This window comes from Hippoglossus hippoglossus, chromosome 14, assembly GCF_009819705.1.
Source record: "Hippoglossus hippoglossus isolate fHipHip1 chromosome 14, fHipHip1.pri, whole genome shotgun sequence".
Classification (NCBI taxonomy): Eukaryota; Metazoa; Chordata; class Actinopteri; order Pleuronectiformes; family Pleuronectidae; genus Hippoglossus; species Hippoglossus hippoglossus.
Window position 1 is genome coordinate 5,711,253 of NC_047164.1, and position 18,258 is coordinate 5,729,510.

Below are 18,258 nucleotides of genomic sequence, written 5' to 3' on the forward strand. Positions count from 1 at the left end.
TAAAGGATCTGATTTACGTCATTCAACACGACCCCAAAATCCTGAAAAATACACAGACTGTACCTCTTCCTTTTGCAAAGGCGTCCCACTAGGTTGTGTAAGAGCTTTCAGCTTCATCACATGGTTTTCATCGTGATTAACTTTATTCCAACACAGATGAGGAGTCCTAAAAATTTGCTGAGCTAGAAATGATGTTAACAGATCCGTCATCATGACAACAGAGCAAAGTCCCTGAAGATGAAGACTGTGAAAAAACGTCATTGTGTTTATTTGCGTTTCCTTACATCAATCTAGTGGATACTATTTCTACATTTGTACATACAGTAAAGCCTCGAAACGTCAGCTGTGCAGAACAAAAGAATAAACAGCTTTTATTTTCATTTCAAAGAGTTTTCTTATCACAAGCCACAATCACACCCATCAACCGAAGCCCTTTTTAATGTGAACAGTCCAGTAATCCACTTCAGTCAAAATCCACAGTAAATCGACACATTAATAAAAGAAGGCATTTCTCTCTAAGTGTTTTGAAGATAAACAACAGTTGGTGGTTTCTTATGAAGCCACCACATCTTTTTCAACACTATCCATTGCTGGAAGTCATATATCTAATTCTATCTTCATGTGTTTGTCCAACCTTATTAAAAAGAAAAGCAAGATTTTCGCCAAGGGCGGCACGGTGGTTATTAGCAAGGTGGCCTAACAGCAAGAACGTTCCCGGTTCCAATGCTGGTTGGGCCGGGGTCTTTCTGTTTGCGTGGGATAATCTGGAGTCTTCCCAAAGTCCATAAACATGCAGATTGGGGGTTAGGTAAATTGGAGAGTCAAAATTGCCCGTAGGTGTGAATGTGAATACTCTGTATATGTTGTCCCTCCAGGGTGTGCCCCGCCTCTCGCCCAATGTCAACTGGGATTGGCTCCAGCCCCCCTGCGGCCCTCAAAGGAAAAGCAGTATAGATAAACGATGGATGGATGGATGGATCTCCACCAGGCTTTAGGGCTTGAGACAAAAGGCGGAAAGTGTCATGATGACCACCAGCAGTGAGCTTGATGGCTCCAATCCCCACCGAAGAAAGACAGGTTTTTTCCAGAGGACTGTGCAACTAAAGCAGGCGGAGAGGGGAGATGATGAAATACTCAAACAGAGCAGAGCACCAGTGGCCACTACCGTGAGTCATAATGAATAATTATTATTATTAATTTACAAAAATGCTACTGAAATACGATTAAGGACATCGCCTGTGTACCAACAGCAAGTCTATTAACAGTGCGATGGTGACGGCGTTGCTGCAGTTGTGTCTGATGAGACGTCAGTGCTGGTTTATGTGCCTCACGTTAAATCGCTAGCTGCTGCAGCACAGACAAAAAGCAGCCGTTCAAGTGTGTCACTCATCTTTTGAGTCTTCAGCCCACGAGTGTCAAAAGGTCTTGACGTGCAAACAGGAATATTAATTTACACAGAGCACCAGCAACTCTTAAAGAAAACAATCTCCCTTCAGTGCATTCACTTACTACTGAGATAAATATCAGCTGCTGGTTTCCACTGTTGCTTGGTTTCCTAATTCCCGGAGAAAAGCTGCCTGCAGCGACAATTCAACCACGAGTATCACCAGCCAATCACTTATCAATACGCCAACATGCCTCATATATTTGATGTGTCCCAGGCACAGACAAAGATGCAATTAGCAAAAAAAATAAAATGCTTTTACTGAGTTGTTTCTCTGTTTGTATCAACAACATGTTACTGGTTCTGTATATAGCTGATACCCCCACATGCCCTGGTCCATTCAAATCCACTCTGGCACAGGGTCCTGGGTTGGATCTCAGCTCCTCGGAGCCGATTGCACCTCTGAAGACCTTTTATTTTTGAAATCGCAATTACCCTGAAACCATCTCTCCCCCTTTCTTCCACAAACACTGATGTGATGTGTATCCTCACTGAAGCGTGTCGTGACATTCAGGTCATAATTCCGTCTTGATTCTGTGCATCAGATCCTTCTGGTCCACCATGTCCACCTGTCTGTTCCAGCGGTGGTAGGCCAGCAGGGCGATGTTCTTGGCAGCCACTGAGCTCATCTCCATGGCGCTGCCGGCCCACTCGATGCCGTTGAGGTAGTAGAGGTTGGGGTGGAGCTCCACAGGCGGCAGACCCTGGCTGCTGCTGTAGTGAGAGTAGGGCTGCCACTCTGTCTCCTGCACCGAATAGTACGACCTAAACATGAGAAGAACAACACATAAGCAGACTGATTCTTGAATTTGAATGTTTGCTGGTTTTATATGAGAGACACTGAATATCTTTGGGGTTCGGACAGGTGCTCAGACAATATCAGCTTATACAATAAAATATAGTTAAAAATATGATGTTCCTTTTCACTACTTTCTGAAGCAAATGGAAAACAATATTTATTTGTAACCATGAAGACTTATCCAGGAAGGAAGCGGCTGACCTGAAGAGTGTTTTGAGCTGAGACTTCTCCAGATGCTGTGGCGAGAACACTTTATAGACTCCAGCCTCTTGCGGCTGCTTACGCCGGAACCCTGACGAGATGTTGACGGGGCAAACGCTCGCCACGCTGTTGAAGAACACATCGGGTGTCTCAGATGTCAAGATGCTGGCGAAGGGGAACAAGCGGGGGTCGGGGAAGCCGAAAAAGGAGGTGTTGAGGTAACCGTGGACGATGGTCGCTACAGTGCTGTGGTAGTTGCCGGGGAGCTGGTCAAAGGGAGGCGTGAAACCCTGGAACTGGAATCCAGACTCGACACTCGCAGGGAGCGGCGTCGCCAACACGACGATGTCATACAGCTCCGATCCTGTTCCTGCTGCTGTGGTAAAGCTCAGCTGGTACTGGAGCGACTCCCCTACAGGAAAAACGCATAAAGTCAGTGTCAACACTATATTCAAAACTAGAATTACCCCTGTGGTTGTACGTCTCCGCCATCCGCTGCAGTTTCACTAATTTAGGTGTTAATGAGGTACAAGTAAACATTTGTACCCAAGATATTCCCTCTTGAGATGTCATGTTCACAAGGATGGGACAGAAAACCCCCCAAAATAATGCCTCTGGCCACTGGGTGTCGCTGGTGCAGAGGCAGAATCTGCATCCGTCCAGTTTGTTGAATTATGTTCCTGCCATGTACAAGGGTTATTATATACGCTGCGTTGGGACAAACCTCTGGACTGTTTGGTTGCTGCCACCCCATAAGCTGAAAATCCATTTAAATCTGTATAAAAATAAATCGGTTGCTCAGTGTGGTCACATTCAGACAATATCAGGGTCAAGTACCTGTCTGGACGGGGGAGATGGTGTTGACTTCTGCCTGCAGCAGGTTAGCGTTAGCTATCTTCAGCAGGCCAGAACACACCAGCTTGTTTCCTCCTTCCACCGCCCACTGGTTGTTCTGGGCACCAGCTAAAGACACAGCACCTGAAACACACACACACACACACACACACACACAGTCACTCACAACAGACAGTGTCAAGTGCTATAAGCTAATTATAAGCTGCCCACAGGTTTTCCTGTTCCCATGATCCCACAGCGCCCCCCCCCCCCCCCCCCCCCCCCCTCCTCTCACCTTGCTTTCCTCTCTGCTATTCTCATCATCCTGCTCCTCCCACCCTCGTCTCCTGTGTCTCCTCTGTTTCCTCTTTCTTTCCTCCCTATGATGTTCGGACCCTAATTGCAACAGTTTAACCTTCCTCTCTTCACTCTCCTCCTGTAGCCAGACATTGACTCCATCGCTCATTTCATCTGACCTATGAATGCTGGGATGCTGACGTTCTGCCCGTAGTTGACCCTCATGACGGGTGCGATCACGTCGTCGATGAAGCGCTGTGACACGCCCAGCTCCAGCAGCGAATCAGAGAGCGGCCTACGTGTCATGTTGATGAAACCACTCCCTCCCAGAGAGTCCAGCAGCTCCTCCACCGAGCTGAAGGCGTAGCCGTGGGCCTGGTACTTGTAAATCCTTTAATATGCATGTGAACACAGATGGACATATACTACATGAGTCAAAGGAAAAGTCTGTGCATCACCGATAAACATAGAAGGCTATATAGGCTCACTGCAGCTGATTTACACAGACGACAGTGATAAAGTCGGAGCGAATACCTCCGCCGAGGCCACGCTCCTTCTGAGACATGCTGGACAACAACGGTGTGTGCATGTTCATGAGACTAAACCCCAATTCATATTTCTGGCTTACCTCATAAATTTCTCCATTATTTCCTCCACCCACATCTGCAGGCGTATGAAGCTGATGCCGTAGCGCCACCACAGTCGGAACAGGTCCAGCAGGTACCAGTCAGTCTCCTCCAGAATCATCTCCTTGCCGTTAAACACCGCCGTCTTTCCCGCCACGCTGCGGCGGTACTTCATACCTTCAGGGGCCAACACAAAACAACACAAAGGGCAAAACACACAGACACGGGGGGGGGGGGGGGGGGGGGGTTACTATTGAGTTTCTTTCTTTTCACTATTACTATGGAGATGAAAACTTTACAGTGGGAAAGAAAAAGGACAGATAACTTCTAATAAAAAATATCTATATTTCTCATTATATTACACAAACCATGACACGTGTGTGTGTGTGTGTGCGTGCGTGCGTGCGTGCGTGCGTGCGTGCGTGCGTGCACCCACCAAGCTGTTTGACAAACTCCTGCATGTGGAGGTTCAGGGAGTGAATGATGGAACCTCCAGACTCGTAGTCATTGTGATTCACGGTCACGGTGGCGAGACGACCCCCGACCTCGCCCTTTTCAAACACGTCCACCTGCACCTCGGGACCAAAGTGCTGCCGCAGGAAGTGGGCCGTGGCGCTGCCTCCTATCCCTGCCCCGATCACCGCTGGAGCACAGAAGAAGAGTGAAATCAGAATGTGAGAGTTTGATCATCACAAGGATTTCTCTCTCTTTCTATAAATGGATAGATGGATAGATATCCATCTATCCATCTATCTATACATATATAGATAGATAGATAGATAGATAGATGGATAGATAGACAGATAGACAGATAGATAGACAGATAGATGTATAGATAGACAGACAGATAGACAGATAGATAGATAGATAGAATGTATGTGTTACAGCAGCTATGTATCAGGAATAAGATATATATAGTGCAACGTGGTGTCAGGAAGGTGCAGAGTACATGTTATTATAAATAGCACATATTACTGTGCATGAAATATCTTTGGGGTTTGGACAGCTGGTTGAGCAAAAGTAATAAAAACATTTCTTACATTGCTAGTTCCATTATTTGTTGTGTTTTAACACATTTGAGTTTACTTTAATTCCCCTGCACCTGTCATTTACTTATTTTGGAGTTGTGTCATTTTTAGAAAAGGACACGTCTGACATTATTTCCAGAATTATTTCCATTTTGTTATAATCAGTAGAAACCTTTTTGGACAATTAACCAGATTTGGATGATCTCTAATTATTGGATATCATATTTGGATGAATGGGGCAACATGGATCCTCAGTAAAATCTAATAAACACAACATTACCTTAAACATCCCTTCAAAATAAGCTTACAACACATTAGCTACATATAAATGAAGCTGCAGTAGCACACAGAGATAAATATAAGGTGTAAAATGAGGGTGTTTACAGTTAAATGTCTGTTTATTAGCTTATTAACATTAGCCTGTAGCTGGATGCTAACGCTAGCTACATCCAGCGGCCGGCTGTGGTGTTTTGACCCCGGCTTGCCTATTTTCGAAGGCGGAGCTGCGTCGACGGGAGCGTGTCCCTCCGGGTCTCCGACAACCGAGCAGGCGGCGAGCAGCGCGGCGAGCAGCGGCAGCAGAGAGCCGTCCATAGCGGCAGCAGCGCCGGGAGGAGCCGGGGAGGAGAGGAGCCGCGGCGGGTTCAGCTCCAGTTAAAGCTCCACGCTGTGTTTACTCAGTTCAACCGTCCGTGTTATTTTTAAAAAGAGCTGAGGAGTCGTGTGTAGAATCACATGGACGTGACGGTGGCGACTTCCCTGATGCACCGTTTACATCCGGCAACATGACGTCACCACAACCGCAGCCTCGTCTCAGCCAATCACAACCGTCTGAGCTGCTCTGCGTCATCCACGCGTGGACGCGCTTTGTGCACGGTTCCGCGATACTGCGAGAGTGACGTCAGACACCACGAAATATAATCCGAATACAATATGTTGATTGTATATAAACTATATATACTCATGACTATGTCAAATAAAATAAAAATATCTGTAAGTATAGTAATCTATATATACACTCGTCTATTTCAATCTATCATTTAAATATCTGGTGGAGGGGATGATAAAATATAATCTGGTTTTGGTCTAATTCCTGGGTCACGATCACATGTTTTCTTTAATAATTGACTGTTACAAGTGTATGTGTCAAAATTAGTGACATTTTTACATATTCAGATAACTCATAAAACTGTTTTTTGTCTAATCAGCAGTCAAACTTGTATTTACCATCACAGAAAACTAAGAAATATTAACACTTGAGAAGCGGCTTCCAGTACATGGTAAAAAAATACTTTTGAAATCAGTGATTAATCCGTAAACAAAACGTTAAATAATTTTGTACCAACTTCAAATCGACCTATAAACGTACTTATTTCATCTCTAGATGATTGGTCGGTCTCATAGTCAGGTGAAATAATTTAACTGCTGTGACAACAGGTATCTGGAGGTTAATCTGCTCCTAAATGAAAAGAGGTTTAGTTTCTGACTAATTTCTCCAGATGATGAGTTCCAGACTTACACAGAATCATGAAATCCACAGGACGACAAATTGAAAAACAGTGGAAGTTGCCTTTATTTCATCAATATAGGAGTAAACCACTGAGCAGAAACTAACATTCACACTGAGCCGCTGAATTGATAAGTGGCACAGTGGAGAAGTAAGGCTTAAGGACGCCTCAGACACATGCATACACACACACTCACAGACACACTCCCACGCACGCTCATCTTCATTTACATCTGTTATCTTACACCTCTTTGGCTGCCTGGGCAGCAGCCTCGTCACTATCTCTCTCTCCCTCTAATGTGGTCAGTCAGAGGTGAGGGGTCAAGGGTCACCTTGAGATCAGGTAACCTCTGTTCCCTGCTGTTGCTTCGAATGCAGGGCTAATTCACGGCTAAGAGGCGACATAACAGAGACCTTTACAATTCATCTCTCTGTTACATCTCTAAGCAACATAACCCCCAGCAATAACACTGCAAGGCCAGTCATGGGCCAGGAGGGCGGGGATGAGGGGGATGTTGGGGGGAGGTCATGCTCTGGCCGAGTGGAAGGTAAGGACGAGAAGGACACTGGCCGAGAAGGTGGAGCTACTCGTCACTTGGTAGAGCGTCTGGTGGGCTCGGAGGCCGTGGGGGGAGGTGGTGGCCCGCGGCGATCTAGGTCTTCAATGTAGAACATGATGAGCTTCCTGCGCTCCTCGGGGACACACTCCAGAACAAGGTAACGCTTGTCGTTCTGAAGGATCTTCTCCACGTCCTTCAGATGCTGCTCTGACTCCTGGATTAGCTTCCTTGACCTGGAGGGAGGGAGACGGGAAGAAGGCAGGATGGTCAAACTATGAATAATATCGTCTCAGTGCAGGATTCAGAGAAGATTTAAGAAAAAAAAATGCTATTAACATGTTTTGTTAATGCCTCAGTGAGCGTACAGACCTGTACGTGATGAACTTTGTCTCCTTTAGCAGCGTCCTGAAATCAGCTTTGGCCGTGATGTACTTGTCCTTGATGTAGTCTTCAAACTCACGCTGTCTCTTCTACACAGACAGACGAACAATTCACATCACTCATGAACATCACACATCAAAACTCAGATACAGTGCAGTGTAAAGTAAAGTAACTAAACCCACACCACTACACCATTTGTATAAAACAATAATTCCCTAAGCTTTTCCTATAAGTGACACTTGCCCCTTATGAGTCAAACTTCTAATTTACTGTAACATGAAATGAATTTAATGATTTAAGATGTACAGAACACCAGTCTATATTATTACACACAAACGAAATAACTGAGGTTTCTCATTAAAAGACTTACCCTGTCACTGGAGGAGAACTTAATACAGCGAGGATCCTCTTTGATGACCTTCTTCACCTCCTTCCAACTTGTTGTCAAGGTGATCTACAACACAAAGACCCATCAATAAACTCAAATAAACCAGTGATCAACTTGACCCAGGTTGTTAAAAATAATGGATAAAGCATATAAATTGACACTTTAGATGGACATTAATCTCCCAATAAAAATTGCACTCTGGTTATAACCCAAACCAAATTATCATTAACAAAAAAAGCAATCGGATTATTAAAAAAAGAAATGCTTATTACAGATTATTGGTCACTATTGGTCTGTTGACAGTTTTTTGGCACCTTTCTCGCTTCATGTTTTTACTCCTCACCATGCTGGTCTCATCCAGAAGCTGCCTGAAATGTTCCTTCTTCTTCTTGGCCAGAGCTTCTACATGTTCATTAAACAGCTTCTCCTTCTCCTCTCTCTCCAGCAGCGAAGCCGACTCCCAGCGATGGTCCTTCCTCAGGTTACGACGCGTGTCTGACCACGTTGCATCTGAAGAACGAACCTGGGGAATGAATGACCAAATTATAGTGGTTCTAGTTGAAAGGCACGAGTTAAAATTGTGCTCCTGCAAATTTACTTGCTGCAGTCAAAATGCATCTGACTCGTTTTCTTTGGGACTGAATGCAGATAAACTAGACTTTTGTCTGAAAGTTTAGAATCAGCTGTTTATTCTCCATTTTTCTCATATCTTGTGAAAAATGACAAACTGGTGACATATCAAGACTTCATGAAATTTTAAATACAGCACATTTCATTCAAAAATAAAAATCTGCAGAGCATCTCACCATATCCGACATGAGAGCTTTGAAATGCTGGATGGCCTCCTCCCTCTTGTGCTGCTCCCTTTCCCGGTCGATCTCTTTGGTCTGTTCTGATCGGGCCTTCTGAACCTCACGCTCCCTCTCTCTGAGACTGGCCTCGATACGAGCCTGCCGCTCCAACTCTCGCTCCTTGTCGACGTCCACGCTCTGTGGGGTGTGACACACATGGTCTGTGAGGGGATGTTGACAATAGCTAGGATTCTATCCACCTCATGCAAATTGCAGTTTTATATCCTCACTCCATTTCAATGTCCCTCAAACCTAATTCATGTTTCAAACACACCTTGGCTTGTTTCTCCATGTACTGTTTGAAAAATTCTTCTCTGAGTGCAGAGCTGTCCACAGACTTGTATCGTGGGTCCGTCTCCAGCCTCTCTTTAATTTTGCTCCATCGCTGGCCTCCCTCTATGTGCTGCTCATTCAGGAGATCGAAGAAGTCTAACTTCACCTGAAACCAGACATACAAATATTTAAACGAATCAGAAATCGGCCCAAAAGTTAATTTTACCTTCAACTTGAGATATTAATGTGCCAGTGAGTTATACCTTCTCTCCTCTGGACTTGGAGTCCTCTTTCTCCCTCTTCCTCATAGCGGTGATGAATTCCACAAAGATGGCCTCCCTGTCCTTCATCTTCTCTATGGTCTTAAATCGCGGGTCTCGTCCATTCTTCATCGCAAATTCACTAAATGTTGTTCTGCAAATAAAAAAAAAACACTTTTTACAACGAACAGAAGATACAAACATCTCAGGAATATGATCTCTTTAGCACCTTTAAGTTTCTGTCAGAAAACAGCTTTATTTACCTCTGATTAAATATCAGCAGGCAGTATGGAATATCAGAGGATTTATACCAAAGATGTAAATATCTTAAAGCTCTGGCCTGGCTGTTTACCTGGGTGTGAACTTGGCCTCCTCCATCATCCTCCTGAACTCGTCTTTGGCCTGCATCAGCTTGTTCTTCTTCTCCTTCCTCTCCTCCTCCGCTCGCGTCTTCACATACTGGTCAAACACCTAAAATGGACATGAACCACAAACCTATTAATGAAGTATTTTTAAGCAGGGCCCGTATTGGTAATGACAATACTAAAAGAAAATGAGAATGAGTGATAACGAGGGAAGAGAGAGAAACACGAGACGGGAAAAGAGACTGGACCTGTTTTCTTTCTTTTGGATTGAGCAGAAGGTAACGTGGGTCAAACACAATCTTATGAAGCTCTTTGTCCCAAGTTGAGAATGCAGACACCTGCACGTGAAGAAGAACAGTGGTATTAGACCATGAGCTGTGACCATATACCACTACTGTCTGATACGAACTGTCTACGACCACAAACAAAACTAGGAACATTATTATGTAAGATTTATCCTTGACAATAAAAAATTAGAACAATTCAAGAAATAACAAGGTACATTAAGAAACATTTGTCTCAAAGCCCAGTCTTGTGATGGTGTGTCTCCAGACAAAGACAGATAAACTTTACCTTAAAATATCAATCAGCATAAGAGTTGTGTTACCCCTCTTTCCAGCAGCATTTCTTTGAACTGGGTCATCCTGGCCTCCAGGGGCACTATGGCTCTTTCTCTGGCAGCTCTGAGTTCTGCCTCCATTGCTGCTTCCTTCTCTGAGTCCGCCTCCTTCGCGTCCTCCTTCCTGTAAAGACAAAGACACGAGAGGAGTTTAGAGAATAGTACGTGGGATAGTAGAGTGTGAGTATTTTACAATTTCTAATGTACCCATTTTTTACTGTACTCAAAGTACTGGGAAACTTACTTCCTCTTTTTGGCTTTGGTCGGCTCCTCATCCAGATTTTCTTCAGTAGCCATCGCTAACTCTGGCTCTTCCTTATTGATTCCTGTGTACGAACACACAGACATAAAATAATTAGGACAGTACAGTGTTTAGAATGTTTTTTTGTTTACCAAGAACAGAAATTATAAAAATCAAGTGCTTTATACAATGACATAATCACTGACGGCATGTGAGTGTGTCTTTGTCCACACCTGTCTTCTTGCTGTCCTCCAGGCCTCTCTTGTGTGGCGGCTCCTGGATGTGCTTGTCGACGTCAGCTCGACCCACCAGCTCCTCGGGTCGGTCCCACATGGACAGCCGTGTTGTGGGGTTGTAGAAAAACACGCGATCATCACCCGTCCATACCACACACCTGAGATGAAGTGATCCGACACACACAGTCATCAAGAGGAGCCAGGGAGATTAGAAGACAAAATAAGAATGCGGTAGAGAGTAGAGATAACATGTTCTGCGTTGTGCTGTGCATACCATGGTGTGCCAGGGATAGGGTTGGTGGCTACAGGCCTGGCTTTCTGGGCGGCTTTTTCCTCTTCTGTCATCTCTTCTTCTTTAGGCTCCTTGATTGAAAAAGAGAAATTTAGTCCAACTATAGAACATAACAGTGCCGGCATCATACAAATTTACCAGAACTCCTTTTACACTGAAAACGTGATAATTCTCTCGTGATTTCTAAGTCGATTTATTGAAATTCAAGAAATCTGACCAATGTCCCTGGAAAGTATAAAACACGCTGAATATAAAAATATGTGGTGCTATTAAAAAAATAAATCACGTGTTATAAAGGAAATAAATAATGTGGAAATATTGATAATAATGATTTAATTATGCTCATCGCATCAAAGCAAGTTGTTTTTTTACTCTTCACATACCTCCTTCTCATTGTTAGTGTTTTCATTTTTGTTCTCTTCGTCCTCCATCTCCATTGCCTCAGCTTCCACCTGGGCCAAACGCTCCTTGATCTTTTCTGCTTCTCTTTCTGAAAACAGTACAGAGAAAGGGTTAAAGGTGAACCCCACTGCCCTTGTCTTGATACACAAAACAGACACAAACAAACAAAGAGTACTTATAATGTAGCTCAACAAATAAAGCCTGTAATCTGTGGGTGTGTGCACTAGTCAGCAATGCCAACCTTTCTCCACCAGGGACTGTGGTTTCTCCCAGGTTGACTCCAGTGTTCGGTTGTTATAGTAGTACGTTTTCCCATCAGCTGTTTTGTACTCTGACCACTCTGGGAGGTGCAACGATCCGACCATGGAAGCAGGGGCAGCCGAGAGAGCCAGCTGGGGGTGCATCATGGAAACTAAAGGCGGACCCATACCAGGAAGCATGCCTGTAATCAGTCAGAGAGGAGAGAGACAGACCATGATAAACCAACTGGCGTCTTTTCTGTCTGGACAACAATAGTAACTGTGGTGGACTAAACTCTAGTCATTTGTTTATGTGTAATTTTGTGACGTGTCATATTCCTGGTTGGACATTTGTAATCTACATGAAGTAGGACAACCAGAGGTAAGAGAGTGAGCTCCACAGGCAGCATGATACTGATTAACTGCCACTTTAAAAGTATCTGCCTCATTGTGTGGAGAAGTAGATTAGATGAGTGAGTGAAAGAAGAAACTGCTGAAGTCTAAACGTAACTCACTGACAGCAGACACACAACCATGCCACAAAAGAGGACAACATGACCACGACTTGTAGTCCTAACTGGTTCACTCCTGTACGACAACAGCTCGCATTAATGGGACTGTTCTATCCTGACTTGGCCCAACCTAACGATTTAGCCGCTGATTTTCAAGTGAACTCTCATTTACCAGTCGGAGTAAACAAAGCAAAACAAGAGCCGACCAGTTCCCGAGGACAACATGCATTTTCAGTTTATCCCATTAAGACCAAAGGCTTCATTTATAAAAACACAGACTAAAAGCAAAGTGTTGTTTGAAAACAACCAGGTAAAATCTGAGGGTTCTCTGGAGAGCTGACAGAATTACCAATGTTTAAATAAAACTTCCTTGTCTCATTCGCTGATGTAGTTAGAGACATGAAATAAGAACATTTGATAGCTTGAATATGTGTCTTTCATTGTAAATCATTGCTAAAAACTAACAACGCAAACAAGCAGAGATCACCGTGTTCTTCCTCCTCAAACGTGTCTCTTAACGACAGAGCGTTGGTCAGCTAAACAAAACTCTTCTATAATCTGTTTCAACATCGCTCCTGTCGCTAAGAACATCAAAGTCATTGTCTGAAACACTACTTAAAACCTTTTGGCAGGCAAAGAAACAAATAAACTACATTTCCCATAATACTTTCCAATAAGTATTTCAGCTAATCCTGAGGTATTTCATCAGTGATGTCTTGAGAACAATGACATCATGAATGTGACGTGTGGATCTAAAAAGGTAGAAGCACGCAAAAGACGCACCTGGTCTTAAAAAAAAAAAACATTAAAATGTTCTTGATGGGTTAATCTAAAAAAGGAAACGCTGGAAACAAGACTTTAGCACATTGTCCAGTGCTACACCCTAAAATATGCTGATGATGAAATGGTTTGCATGACACATTTAATCCAGAGATGTGAAGTCTGTGAGTAGAGTCAGTATCAAGCTAATAAATAGGAGAGGTTTCACCACTGTACACTGAATGGATCATGTTCACAGCATTCACCACAGTCCAAAATATAGCATATGACTCATGTAGACATCATTCACTACCATGCCATCTACTGTGGGTCTGAGAGGCGAGCGGTGGGGTGTTTACCGTTGGCGCCGGGGCCTGCCTTTACACAGGGTGCACCTACTATCTGCATCATTGCTACACCTGAAAGAACAATGGACAAGCAAGGATCTGGTTGAACACAGCAGGACACTAGACATCAGCTACCATGGTGTGTTAAAGTTTTGGTTCCTACGCAGACAAACGCAGAAAAACACACCCAGATATTAGATAGACTCTGGACGTTTTTTAACTTTGAAAGCCCAGAGTACATTGTGTTTACAATAAAAGAGTAATGTCTATTTGGAGACCGTTATATCTACATTTTGATTTTTAAAAAAGCATATTTAAAAGAGGGAATCATTTGGTTGGTACAACACACATCTCAAAGTCAATCCAGAAGTTCTCAATCTGATATTTATAAGATTTAACAAAATCCCTAATTTAGACCTACCCCTGTCTAACTTTAATTATGCCACTTCACACACACTTAATCCACAGAGACACAATAAACTGATAAAAATGATCTCCCCAAATGAGCTTTTCCCTTAAAATGAAGGACAGAGAGAAAAAAGTAATAAGACATTTTACGGAGAAGAGGACAACACGTAGGACCAACAGGAGCATTTACATTAACTTACATCTGTATGTAACCTACTGATCTCACAACCTGTCTGTGTCTAGTATGAATTACTTTGAGGGACATTCATGTTATTTACATGTATAAGCGAGTTCCTGTTGCCACCAAAATAATCCTGTGGTGTTCCAATAACAGTGAGAACTGACATCCACTAGCTATCCTCATTTATTGTTGTCATCATAAATATGCCTGTAATGCTGAATCAGGGTTTCCACAGGGTTTGAAAACTAAATGCCAGTTGTCTCAAAATATTTGCACAGATAAGTGGCCGACTAACATCAGAGTAATCGAGGAATAATAGTCGAGGAATTAAATCTTAACTGGTTAACTTATCACCAACATTATATAACTAACATTTGTAATTGGAGGAAGTGACAGTGATGTTACCTGAATGGTTTGTATACTGTCTGTGAGTTTCTTGCTCTTGCCGAGTCAGCAGTTATTACCTGGTAGAGGAATGTGCATGCCCGGCAAAGGCACCCTGAAAGGTGGCACCATGACAGGGGGGAAGGCAGGCATGGCAGTGTTGGACTGGGCCACACTGTGAGACAGAAGTGACACAGTCTGCACCGCCGTAACAGGTGACGGCACCGTGGAAACAGTCACCACAGTGACTGGAGACACACCAACGGTTGAGGTCACCGTGGCAACAGGGGTGAGGTCTGCTACAACAGTGGCTTATGGAAACAAAAAGAAAAAAAACAAGAGGATTACAATTTTTGCTTTCGTGTACGAGTGGATGCGAGTATGATAATATACCAAGTAATTACCTGCAAGTGTCACAGAGGGGGAGGGGGAGTCTGGACTGGAGGCGAGTGTGCGGGAGGAAGTTGTGGACAGGGCCTGAGTAGAGGATGCTGCTGCGGCCGTGCTGGCTGTAGTGTTGACGGTGCTTGAGCTGGCAGCTGCAGTCCCCCCCCCACTTGCTCCTGTCCCCGCAAGAAGAGGGTTGAGTTCAGACTGCTGGATGATTTTCACACCATCAGGTTTACTCCATGATGACTCTCTGGTCCTGGCATTATAGTAATACGCCTGTGCAAAGGACAACAGACAGAAAGGCCTTTTTAACTGGGTGACAAACTGTATTGTGTATGTGAGCATGTGTATTCCAACATTGGACTAAAGATTCTGCATCAGAAAACCTCTTGTAAAACTAAACCTCTCTACAACAGGACTCCCAGGCTTTTTTTTATTTTAAACATACTGTTGGGAGACCATTAATTATTTCTCCATCTTTTTCCAGAATGCATTAACCAGCATAGCAACCCTGCTGTGTGTTTACATGCGACTCCCGGCTTACCTTCCCCTCTGACGTCTTGTTCTCTACCCAGATCTCCTCTGTAGGGTTGAGCGCAGGGGTTCCAGGTGTAGGAACGGGAGGCATCCCGGGAGGGAACAGCATCCCAGGGGGAGGCGGTAGGTTACCAATGGGAGGGGGAAGGAATGGAGGTCTCTGCAGAAAAAAAGATAGAGACCCAGCATTTAGTTTTCAATCCATATAATCACATAAGAATCCTCCCTTCACCAACAAAATGTGATGATACTGGGTACAAGAAAAAGGGCCAGTAAGATGAGTCATTGCTAATTTACCCAGCAGCCTGTGTTTATTTAAATCTGCTCAATCACTAGTATATCATTCAAGAAGGAAACACACTGCAACTAAAATCAATAAGGAAGATGGTAGAGGTCAAGGAGATTATAAAAACAGTGTTAGACATGGCCCTCCTTGATTCTGTGTGTATTATTCTAAGATCAAACACGGCTGATATTCATGCAAGAATTATGAGCTTGCTTTGTGGTCTACACTCTGCCCAGCAAACACTGGGGATTCATAACTCAACAACTCAGAACCCAACCATCAACTGACCAAAACTCTAAAATGAATTATGATACAGACATAATATTATAGTGGGTTGAACTGACTTGTCTTATATGATTCTTTTTCCTCACTATCATGAAATAAAACATGTTTGTATAAGAGTGGGAAACAGTCACCTGTAAGTGAGGAGGTCCGATAGGTGGCGGCATGCTTCCTGGTGGTGGGATGGGTGGCATGTTGGGGTCAAAGGGTGGACGTGCGTACGGGGGTCGTGGCGGCGGTCCCCTCATCATGCCAAAAGGAGGAGGTGGTGGCCTAAGGAGTGGTGGTGGGCCCCGTAACACTGGGGTCTGGACAGGCGCAGGTGCTGGGGCAGGGCCGCGGAACCGCACCGCCTGCTGCGACATTCTATCACAACAAGGCCACAATGAGTTAAATGAGTAGAACTAACAAAAACCCTCAGATATCGCCACTTTGGTAAATCCCAACAAGCTATTGAAACGTCCCACCGGATTATATGTGATTCTAATGTTTACTACAGGTAAGCAGGGGCAACATTCAAAGGGAAATACAGGTATTGTATAAACAACATGATTGTTTCCTGAATATCACTTTGTTTATGGTTAATTCAAATTGTCACTTTGTTGGTCGAAACATCAGAGTGCACAAAAATGAAATCACACAGGAGGCTTCACTGCCAGCTGCCATTCTCAAGAACTTGAAAGGTATGTCTGGAGGATATCCATCTTGGGAATTACTTAATCACAAAGCAAAACAAATCTCCTCCTTCACGAAAACATGTTTCTGGAGGTCACACTCAATTTAAACCAATTAAGGACAGTTAAATCACCATTGTCCGTGCAAAACCAATTAGTATAGTGTTTTGTGATGATATTTAATAGCAGTACTGTGTGCACTATTAGAAGATAATTATTACAATGTGCAGCAATGTAAAAACAAACTCGAAACTGTCTCAGAGCTCAGTTTTGAATGTAACCTGCAGGCGGGTCAGTTCAAGCCTCTTGGAGAACTTGACAGTTTATCTCAGTGTCTTCTCTCGCTTGATGCTGTTGGATGTTGAGGCCACAACACCTGCGTCAACACTCCTTGTTTTCCTTGTGAATGAAGACAGGTCTTTGTGAGTCCGGGGTCGTTGACTCCACATGCTGCAGACTGAACTTGGGGGGGGGGGATTTGAACGGACACTCACATCTGAGCTAACATGCCTGAAACTTGAGCACAGTGGCTGGATGCGAGCTGCAGAAATACGTGCTGGAAGATGCAACCAGCCGGGCCGGACATCACTTAGCGTCGTGATGTGCATCAGTCGACCCGTTTAAACGCCGAATCCTTCAGGGTGGATTCCTGTTGCTCGTGCGTGCAACGTTTATTATGATCCAAAGCTAAAAACAAACAAACGCTCAGTGGGTGAATGTGTCACTAACGAGGCTACCAGACAGACGGTCCATTCAAAACACAGTTGTGCGCCTCTGCTTACTAATGACTGTAGCATAGCTTAGCTAGCATGCTATTGTGCACTTGCAAATAAGCCCAGAATGCACACTAGGGGAGGGGGCCGTGTTGGACAGGAGCACCGGGGCTCTGTGAGGGAAGCATCCCGGTGCAGCAGGGACGTGTGAGTCGGTGTTTGACCGCGGTGTCGGTATTTACCGCGTGCCACGAGTGTACAGCAGCGGCGAGCCGATTGGAAACACAGGCTAGTTAGCCGCATGCTAGTTAGCTAGCGTGGCTCCATTCACTAGTGAAAACACCGGTTATCACAAGCTATCAACCTAGAAAACAACTTGGTATTGAAACTCAGTTTGTGCTCAATTTCCCACTGAGTCTTCACTGGTTTAAACCCTTCATGTGGTTTTAACTGACCTGTTGTCGCTGAATCCGATGGTCTCGCTCTCTGCCTGGTCCGCCATTACAGGAAAATGTTACCACTCTCTTCCTGGAAACGCCCCTTAGTGATCTCTCCGTTTCCCATTGGCTACACGCCGCTGTCGATCGTGGCGCAGTCCGAGCTGTGTGTGATCTGATTGGACGTTGATTGTCCGCTTGTTTCCGTTTTGTCACGATGTCTTTGTTCAGGTGTGTGTGTGTGTGTGTGTGTGTGTGTGTGTGTGTGTGTGTGTGTGTGTGTGTGTGTGTGTGTGTGTGTGTGTGTGTGTGTGTGTGTGTGTTTAGAAATAGGGTCAAGGGAAGGCATGATACCAATCAGTGTCCTCACTAAGAAGCTGTACAAACATGTGTGTGTGTGTGTCTGAAGACTCAGTATCTTAAATATAATATATATATACACACTTTAACTCCTCAGCATTTCAAAGGGAAATATACTAGCACTACATTTATCTGACAACTTTAT

At 44.2% G+C, this 18,258-nt stretch overlaps 2 protein-coding genes and 1 long non-coding RNA gene across 5 annotated transcripts; 1 reads left to right on the forward strand and 2 right to left on the reverse strand.

The window, feature by feature from the left end:
• Positions 1-903: 903 nt before the first annotated feature.
• LOC117774244 lies at positions 904-1,667 on the forward strand. Its single transcript, XR_004616044.1, has 2 exons — positions 904-1,019; positions 1,078-1,667. It is a non-coding gene; the product is annotated as an uncharacterized LOC117774244 (long non-coding RNA).
• Positions 1,668-1,717: 50 nt separating this feature from the next.
• LOC117774242 (prenylcysteine oxidase-like) lies at positions 1,718-6,086 on the reverse strand. 2 transcript variants are annotated; one of them, XR_004616043.1, is made up of 8 exons: positions 5,715-6,086; positions 4,638-4,844; positions 4,204-4,378; positions 3,755-3,966; positions 3,282-3,422; positions 2,445-2,856; positions 1,873-2,209; positions 1,718-1,837 (listed from the first exon to the last, which is right to left on the reverse strand). XR_004616043.1 is itself a non-coding variant. In XM_034606495.1 (7 exons), exons 1-7 carry the CDS (start codon positions 5,821-5,823, stop codon positions 1,960-1,962), a joined length of 1,506 nt encoding a protein of 501 aa, XP_034462386.1. In that variant the 5' UTR covers positions 5,824-6,086; the 3' UTR covers positions 1,718-1,959. The 2 variants fall into 2 exon arrangements, 1 of the variants encoding a protein (XP_034462386.1); XM_034606495.1 differs by having other exon boundaries at positions 1,718-2,209.
• A 692-nt stretch (positions 6,087-6,778) lies between these two features.
• tcerg1b (transcription elongation regulator 1b (CA150)) lies at positions 6,779-17,938 on the reverse strand. 2 transcript variants are annotated; one of them, XM_034606917.1, is made up of 21 exons: positions 17,772-17,938; positions 16,064-16,295; positions 15,369-15,521; positions 14,839-15,100; positions 14,515-14,745; positions 13,474-13,533; positions 11,846-12,046; positions 11,586-11,692; positions 11,185-11,273; positions 10,908-11,068; positions 10,678-10,759; positions 10,422-10,557; positions 10,063-10,152; positions 9,802-9,920; positions 9,453-9,603; positions 9,191-9,355; positions 8,872-9,054; positions 8,409-8,588; positions 8,048-8,131; positions 7,666-7,766; positions 6,779-7,529 (listed from the first exon to the last, which is right to left on the reverse strand). In XM_034606917.1, the coding sequence occupies exons 1-21, from the start codon at positions 17,816-17,818 to the stop codon at positions 7,328-7,330; spliced, it is 3,036 nt and encodes a 1,011-aa protein (XP_034462808.1). In that variant the 5' UTR covers positions 17,819-17,938; the 3' UTR covers positions 6,779-7,327. The 2 variants fall into 2 exon arrangements, with proteins under 2 accessions (XP_034462808.1, XP_034462809.1); XM_034606918.1 differs by lacking the exon at positions 13,474-13,533 and having other exon boundaries at positions 6,785-7,529; positions 17,772-17,857.
• Positions 17,939-18,258: the final 320 nt, after the last annotated feature.

Bases quoted from the DNA above. Each gene is read 5' to 3' on its own strand.
- LOC117774242 (XM_034606495.1), bottom strand. From the start codon at position 5,823: ATGGACGGCTCTCTGCTGCCGCTGCTCGCCGCGCTGCTCGCCGCCTGC. The intron at 4,845-5,714 runs GCAAGCCGGGGT...TCTGTGCTCCAG, and splicing joins AGCTCCGCCTTCGAAAATAG to CGGTGATCGGGGCAGGGATA. The intron at 3,967-4,203 runs GTAAGCCAGAAA...TGCATATTAAAG, and splicing joins ATAATGGAGAAATTTATGAG to GATTTACAAGTACCAGGCCC.
- tcerg1b (XM_034606917.1), bottom strand. From the start codon at position 17,818: ATGGCGGACCAGGCAGAGAGCGAGACCATCGGATTCAGCGACAACAG. The intron at 10,760-10,907 runs GTGTGGACAAAG...GTTCGTACACAG, and splicing joins GGAGGACAGCAAGAAGACAG to GAATCAATAAGGAAGAGCCA. The intron at 8,132-8,408 runs GTGAGGAGTAAA...TTTGTGTTGTAG, and splicing joins TTCTGGATGAGACCAGCATG to ATCACCTTGACAACAAGTTG.